This window comes from Pholcus phalangioides, unplaced genomic scaffold (genome assembly GCF_987345545.1).
Source record: "Pholcus phalangioides strain wild (caught in Gottingen) unplaced genomic scaffold, Ppha-v1.0 ptg000008l_1, whole genome shotgun sequence".
Taxonomy (NCBI): Eukaryota; Metazoa; Arthropoda; class Arachnida; order Araneae; family Pholcidae; genus Pholcus; species Pholcus phalangioides.
Window position 1 is genome coordinate 51497270 of NW_028301601.1, and position 7938 is coordinate 51505207.

General features: G+C 36.4%; 1 protein-coding gene across 1 annotated transcript; it reads right to left on the minus strand.

Moving 5' to 3' along the window:
* Positions 1–384: 384 nt before the first annotated feature.
* Positions 385–4391, minus strand: LOC149084474 (astacin-like metalloprotease toxin 5). The gene is made up of 4 exons (XM_089234887.1): positions 4322–4391; positions 4094–4211; positions 2588–2769; positions 385–740 (listed from the first exon to the last, which is right to left on the minus strand). The coding sequence occupies exons 1-4, from the start codon at positions 4383–4385 to the stop codon at positions 472–474; spliced, it is 633 nt and encodes a 210-aa protein (XP_089091013.1). The 5' UTR covers positions 4386–4391; the 3' UTR covers positions 385–471.
* Positions 4392–7938: the final 3547 nt, after the last annotated feature.

Consider the following 7938-nt stretch of genomic DNA (forward strand, 5'->3'; position numbering starts at 1 on the left):
GTCGATTTCGAACGAGATGTAAAAAAAATATTGAGCGAATTTCAAAATGTCTTGAAAACATCGCGATAGAGAGATTTACCAGTTAAATAATATTCTTATATTGAGATGAGTTTAAGATTAGAATAAAGACATTTCCATACAAGATTAAAAAAAAAAAAGTTTTGTAGAGTGATTTATCTTTGTACCGAGTATAATAATTTATAGCGATTTACCACTATAAATAATTTTCTCCAATCAGTATGTGTACAGATAACATTTTAAACGATAATGCTGTCTCTGAATCATGTTACTAAATTAAGTAATGTAATTCAGAGAATTATAATGAACAACTTGATAAATTAATAATGAATGAATAATTTCCAATTCTAACTAATTTGTCTCCGTTGCTCTCACCATCGAAAAATGTACGCGCGAGCGGCCATGTTTATTTCCGTAACGCGAACATAACGAGTGGTCTCCGGTTCTCGTTAGTTAACGTTTCACGTAGCGATGTCGATAACGAAAATCGCTAGTAACGATGTGAGAAAAATCAACCTTTAGCGATGGTGACGTAAATCTATCCCACAATGCACCGCAAACCCCAAACACGTTTGAAACGCGGGCATAACGACATGAGCGTAATAGACCCCCTGAACCCTTACTGAAGAAGTTGTCACCGTACAACATGATGGAATCAAAGTCGAACTTGTCGTACAATATGTTCTGATTAGGCTTGAGTTTCCTGAACGCACGTGCAGCACCTGAAAGATAAAATAAAATTGATATTTATTTGTGTTCATATACAGAGTGTTTACAAGTAGAGTGTCCGTACTCTCTGAGTAGTTTTTCCTTAAAAAAAATTGAAGAGTTCTGGAAATGTTTTAATATTTTTTATTTATTCTGAAAATTCTTTCAATAATTCTGGAAATATTACAATTGGCTAGCCGATTAATCGATTAATCGGGTCGGTTAATCGATAAATTTTCAATCGCAGTAAAAAATTATGTTCAGCATATTAAGTTGCTTGAAATGGGCAGTTTTGATTTTCAACCTATTCCTATATTGCTTTACATCTACCGAATAGATGAGTGAAATGAATAAAATATATTTTTACAGCTTCTATTAATATCATTTGGTCACAAAAGTATTCGATTAGAATTCGATTAATCGGTTAATTAAGCGATTAAATCTTTTTTGATTTACCAATTACAAATTTTAGCCGATTCCCAGCCCTAATTTTAATGTTTTTCATTTATTCTGAAAATACAATAATAATATCATTAATCCAATAATTCTGCGAACATTTTTTGTCAATTATGAATTCTCATATAATCATGAAATACGATATACTTTTTTTCCACCAATTCTGAAATTATTTCTTTTTGTAATTCTGAAATTATGTCATTGATATGGAAATTATTTCTCGATTATTGTGAAGTTATTTCTGGCATTAGCTCTGAATTTTTTTTCCTTTAAATAGTTTTGAAATATAATTCTATCAGCATTTAATTTTCTGTAAATCATTTCTTCGTTGGGGGAAGCTTCTTTGCAGTGTTCCTATAAATTCTGTACTTATGTAAGCGTTTTCAACGGCGGACCACTTCAAAAAGCTTCGAGGGTGGCCTCGCGGCATGCGTTCAAGACCCCTAACTTAGAGGGTGACGTGATTGCCACAGTACAGTATAAGCGCGAGGGATAATTAGACGGGGGACCTACAATTTATTGCCGATTCCGAACGGCAAGCTTGTTTTTTTATACTCATCGAGAGGCTGGTGCGCTAACACCTCGATTGGGGGGGGGGGAAACTCCCTGAAGTAGCAGTTTTTTCTACTGTCATGTCCCCATTTCTGTTGCACCCTGTGTCAGGAAAATTATCTGACAAGGACGAACCGGGTATCGAACTCGCGAAACCTCTAAACATGCTTTAGTAGAGTATTTTATCGACCTGGGCTACCGCGCCCTCTATTCAAATATGCAAACTACCAGAGGGTAAATGAGTAGGAAAGAAATTAAATGCAAAAAAACATTTCCGACGTTCCCCCACTTTGGGTGTTTTCCACGTGTCCCTGCAACAGAATCATTTTCTTTGTCATTTTTTTCATTGACTTTGCAAGAACGTGGTTTCAAAACTTTGTGAAACTTTTGTTACGAACCCTGTGATTCCGCACCTGCAGCTATGACAGTGTTCGTTCTGCTTTTGATATTCTGCTTCCAACCATTTGTAGTAGTTCTTCGAACTCTGCCGGAGTTAGTCGAGTGAAGTTTCGAAAACCTGAGACATCGTCTACTTTTAACCTTTCAAGAAATTCGATCCCATATTTAAGACCATCTGCTAATACACATTCCGTGTCCACCAACGTTTCTTCTTCCTTTTTATACTGATTAAAAATAATTATTGTACACACAAGCAGCGATGCCACAGGCAGCAATTTCACTGTTCATGATGTTCTACCGACCGAATGTGTCTGGAGATGTGATAAAGTCGATAGACGTGTTTCGAAAATTTTGCGCAACTTGTTTATCGACAAAATTATCGATTTGTTGCGCAAATTGTTGCTCAGAAAGTTTAGCGATTTGTTGCGCATATTGTATATGAGTGTGGACGTACCTGGCCTTGTCGAGATGTTGTCCCAGAGGATATCGACAGAATCATCTCTGTCGGATCTCGAATGCTCGTGGTAGAATCCCACTGCATGCAACAGTTCATGTACTGCGGTCGAGTGCAGGAAACACCCTCTACCAAGTGAAAGAGGTTGTGGTCTTAGGACCCGGCCGATGTAAGAGTAGCACCTGAGACAGAGAAAACATTCAAATCAACTTGTCAAGTCTGAAACGATTTCTTAAATTTTACTGCAATATTTGTATGAAGATATTGGATTAAAGTTTATTTTTGGACTGTTAAAACTAGGGCCGACTGATGTTGGCTTTCTTAATTGGAAATGTGAATGCGATTTAGCTCCAGGTCGTGCAAGTGATATGCATAACATGAAGGCCAACTTTGATATGTAACATAGATTCAAGAGTGTACACTCTTGTCACCTTAATCATCCGCTTTAGCCCAAGGCGGCAAATGAAAACAAAATTTTACAGTGCTGTTTGGGGGCAAGCATCAATTTGGCGTTCCCAATTCTTAATTTTAAAAAAAACAGTAACCTTGGCGTGTTTTCTGGACCAGCGCATGCAACAGTAGACCATTCTGCGCTATATGCGACACTTCTATAACTGCTGCACAACTAACTGCAAGCTTTACAGGTGAGCATGTTTAAAGTTTTTGTTCAAAACATGCACAAGTATAAGTTTGTACTTGGATTATGTTGTCCGGCGAGAGAGAGAGAGAGAGAGAGCTGAGCTCACTTTGACTGCCTTGTGGTGTACGAAAGAAAACCGCCAACAAAACATATCAACATCAAACAGAGCACACTCAACGATGAAACCTGGTACGAGTTAGGTGCGCACCTCCAGTTTCACTTGCTCAGACATGGCTCGTGCCAGCATGCGTAATGAAAATTCATTCAATCTTTAAATCACTTCTGCAATCAAAATGCTTGCGTAAAATTCTCTTACTGAATCATGTTTATACAAAAAAGATTGCATGCATGTTAAGCTTGCAGTTACGTGAATGAATGCCCTTAAGCTAAAGTCTTGATTGCAAAGGCTGCCACACACGCCACTACAAGATTTGCAAACATGCATCAATCCTATGCACATAGTTAACATTCATTTCGTCACCACCACTCGGTGAAAATGCTTTGACAAGCAACTACGCCACATTTGCTTGTCAAAGCATGCATAATTAAAATTCATTCGATTTTCGAACGGTACACTCAAAATTATTGCGTACAATTCTCCTACAGACGTTCAAACATAGTTCTACCAAAAGATTGAACATGCATTCTTCTCAAGCTTTCAGACAATAGCCGAACATTTCACAATGGCATATATCTGCTAGTATAAGGATTTGGAACTAAATTTCGTATTCCGCTGATTTTTGTATATCTTTATAATGTACCTCTAAAGATTTCAATTACGACGAATGATTTCACCTCAGGACTTCAAAGTCGATTTCATATAATAATAAAAACAAAATTTTCATTATATTATCTTGAAAAATTACCCTTTTCCCACGAAAATTTTAAGGTAGTAATCATCGTCTGGAGTCGCTGGTCTAAAACGGATACACGTCTTATCTGAGATGTGTTTCATTGCACCTTTGATCAGTGATTCCCTACTGGCTAGTATCAAAAGAAATATGATATATTAATCATATCAATCTGACGAACACACGTTAAGACATATTATATAACTTCAGATATTACATAACTGATTGGATTTTCATTTTTACCTAATTCCGGCATGATTTTGTAAGGGATAGTATTGTTTGGCCATCTTTTATGCAACATCGTCATTGCATTTCGGTCTTAATAAATGAGACATCATTTGAGTAACCCATCAAAAGCACCGTCAATGATGATTACAGGTCATTTTGAGTGACCATTTATTTTTCAATATTTTCACCTATTCGAAATTATGAATATTAATTCAGGCATAAAAACTCACGTCTTCTGGATCGATTCCCAAAATGTCACCTTCAAACAGATCGGGATTCATCATGGCCGATTCATCGAAATCATCCTCTGGAAGAGAAGAAATATACGCAATGAAATTCGGTTATAAAGACACCTCGGCTATAATGTCAATAATTGGTGATACGAATCGATTTTCATAGAGAATATTATCAATGATTCTAATGTGGATGAAAACCCATTGACCTCCCATTTAACGAAACAATCTTCATCACAATTGCTCCTGTTAATGATATTTTCCCCCAAAAAATTCCTAAAATTAGAGTTCATCATATTGAGTCTGCTGATTATATATATACAAATATATATATATATTATGAATATTATATATATATATATATATATATATACACAAATATTTATATATATTTTAAAAGCCCGACAATTAATGTTATCACTGGACTCAATTGTAAAATTTTGGAAACAAATTGATTCATCTGCATAAAAATTGTTGAAAGTGATATACCGTAATTTCACGCAACTATGGTCCTAATGGTCTAACGCAGTGGTTCTCAACCTTTTCTTGTCCATGGCCCCCTTTCAACCATTTCTCATTCCTATGGCTCCCTCTTGCGAACATTAATAATTTTCAACCCCTCCCCCCCCGCCGGCCGTTTTTCCATTAGAAGATAGTTATTCAAAAATTGTCTGAAGTATATAAATATGTTTGAATTTAATTTGATTAATTTTTAATTTATGAAATAACGAAAGAGCAAAATGAACGTAATAGAATACAGTAAAAAAAAAATATATATATAATAAATTATTTTCAATCAATGTAAATTCTGCGCTTGAAGACGGTACAATGTCATCAAGTTACTGTACTGGATGAAATTTGTATTATTTCAAATTAGTTTATTTTTGTGTAAATTATTATGGTTTCGTTGAGAAAATGTCAGTTGTAGCTTCCAAAATACGCATTCTTGTAGTGATAAAAATCGCCAAATGTGGTAGCAAGCAGTTTTATTAATTTTATTTTCTTCATGCGGATAAAAGTGGTATGTAATGAGGGAGTAGCCACACAGAAATGAATCACAATTGAAAAGTTCAACCTTTCACTCGTTTTCAATAATGTATCAAGGATATACATAGGTCCATGTTGTAGTAGCCATACTATGAACTTAAAAAAATGAACTAAAATACGTGTGAAGCACGTGTGAAAAATTTTTAAATATTTGTTTGAAACATTCATTCCAGAGAAAGTCACAGGGCCGGATTAAACATTAAGCAAAATAAGCACGTGCTTAAGGCATCAGTACTAAAGGGGCACCACCAAAAAGATATCATATGGTATTTTCTTTTAAATGCACGATTTTCTTTCAACATCCATCATCCGATAGAAGATCCTAAAATTGTAAGAACACTTGATTGTATAGTTGAAGATCATTATCATAAGGATGGCACGAAAGATGAGAATCTAATAATGTTGCAAACTAGATTTCACATTATTGCCAAGTTTTTCGATTAGCTTTTCACAATTTGCATAAAGTACGCCCAGGGCTGTCTCTTAACATTATCACACGCCCACATACAAAGCGACTTTTCTGAGAGAGGAACTACTACCTTGCTAAAAATTCCTACCTACCTATTTGCATATTTACTCTTGAAAATCGGAACCAGATCTAATTGTCACTTGGTTGTCAGAAGTGACCAGATGGGTCCCATGCAGCAAACCAAGTTCTGCAGAATAAGGATGTGATTTTTATGTGTCATTAGTGGATCAACTGTGTAGTTTGATCAATAGAAGTAAAAGAAATGCTACCAGGTGTAAATTACAAACTTGAGAATGTATCTAAAAGAAAAAGTACCCAATATAACGGCGATTTGTCAGAAATAAGATACCTATTGGCAGGGCCGCAACTGGATACTTGGTTAGCGAGGGCAGCTACTCATTTAGGCACCCCCCCCCCGTAATGCTGAAGGACAGGTTGAATTTGCGCCCCCTTTTGTAATGCGCCCGGGGCACCAGACTTGCCTGCCCCCCCCCCCAGTTGCGGCCCTGCCTATTGGTAATATTATGGCCATTATAAGTTTCAATGGTTTCTCCTTGGAGTGTTGGTACAGCCTTTATTCATCAACCGTTCGTCGTAGCGGTATGGTTATAATTTTAAAAATTCTAAAAATATGACCAAAAATCACCCTGTACGAGTTTTGAGGATGAAAATACAGTGTACACGAAATAAAAAATGTAAGTTTTTGTACGACCCCCCCCCCCCTTCTAATTTCTAATGAGACAGTTGTTGCTCTTTCTCTTCTGAGTCCAACAAACAAATCACATGTTTTTAACTGCATTATTCCCTGAGATATTTAAATTCAAAATCGGACACAGGTCCGGGCTCGGAAGAATTTCGAGGCCCAATGCAAAAAAAAATTTTCGCGGCTCCCTCTAAAAAAATTTTATGTAGTTGTTCCCGACTTACAAACTTTTCGAGTTGCGAACATAAATCTTGGAGGGAAATTTTTTTCCAGAAAGAACGCATTTTATTACTCTAATTTTTTTCATTATTTCATGAATGCGTTGATAGTCTGTATCGTAATCAAACACGACCCATTGAGAGAGAATGACATTTAAATTAATTTTACAAAATTCGTAGATCATTAATAATAATTAGCGCGTGGTCCAGCTGTTGACATCGTGGCTCGAATCATATTCAACAGACATAAATGTTTTTCATGCTTTTAAAGCGCTTCATCATCATCTCTTTATCAAATATACGTTGCAATTCGATAACTTTGATCATTTTTCGAATTTTTTATTGCTATTTTTGTGTAATTAATGTAAATTAATAGAAGTAAAGGAATCAAGTACTGGAATTCCATGACCCCCACAAGGATGGGGGCTGATAGGTAGGATCGTCTTAAGAGCATCATAGCCCCCCCCCCCGAGCCAACGGATTTTTTGGAGGCCCTACCTGGATAATTCTCGAAAAATTCAACTACGTCTCGTTTTTCTGAGGCACCTCTTCTCTTGAGGCACTTCGGGCACGGCCGGGGGGGGGAAGCGTGCGTTAAGACGGCACTGCCTGAGGTTCGCACCAGGCGTTCCCCTTCTTTAGTTTTGAATCTGGTAACCCCATCCGAAGACCACATAATCCGTGTTTTCACTTATTTGTTCGATCATCCATATTGTCCGAATGTTTTTGTGGAAAGAAATAATTATTTTTTCTACATGAAAATCGATTGTTGCAAATGTACGAATTTTGTTACCGAAATTTTCGTCTCATAAAAAAATTTCATGCCAAAAAATGACAAAGAACTCTCTTATCCCTCTTTCATCATCTCATGAGTTGCCTGAAATTTCGAGATTAAATGGTATACCAACAGTATATAAATCAAGCCTTTGGAGAGAGTAGGCGGTCTACGCCTTGGCAGTGCT

Coding starts and splice junctions, on each gene's coding strand:
- LOC149084474 (XM_089234887.1), bottom strand. CDS start 4,385: ATGACGATGTTGCATAAAAGATGGCCAAACAATACTATCCCTTACAAA. Junction 2,770..4,093: donor AAAATTTTCGTGGGAAAAGG/GTAATTTTTCAA, acceptor TCTCTGTCTCAG/GTGCTACTCTTACATCGGCC. Junction 741..2,587: donor CAACATCTCGACAAGGCCAG/GTACGTCCACAC, acceptor TTTATCTTTCAG/GTGCTGCACGTGCGTTCAGG.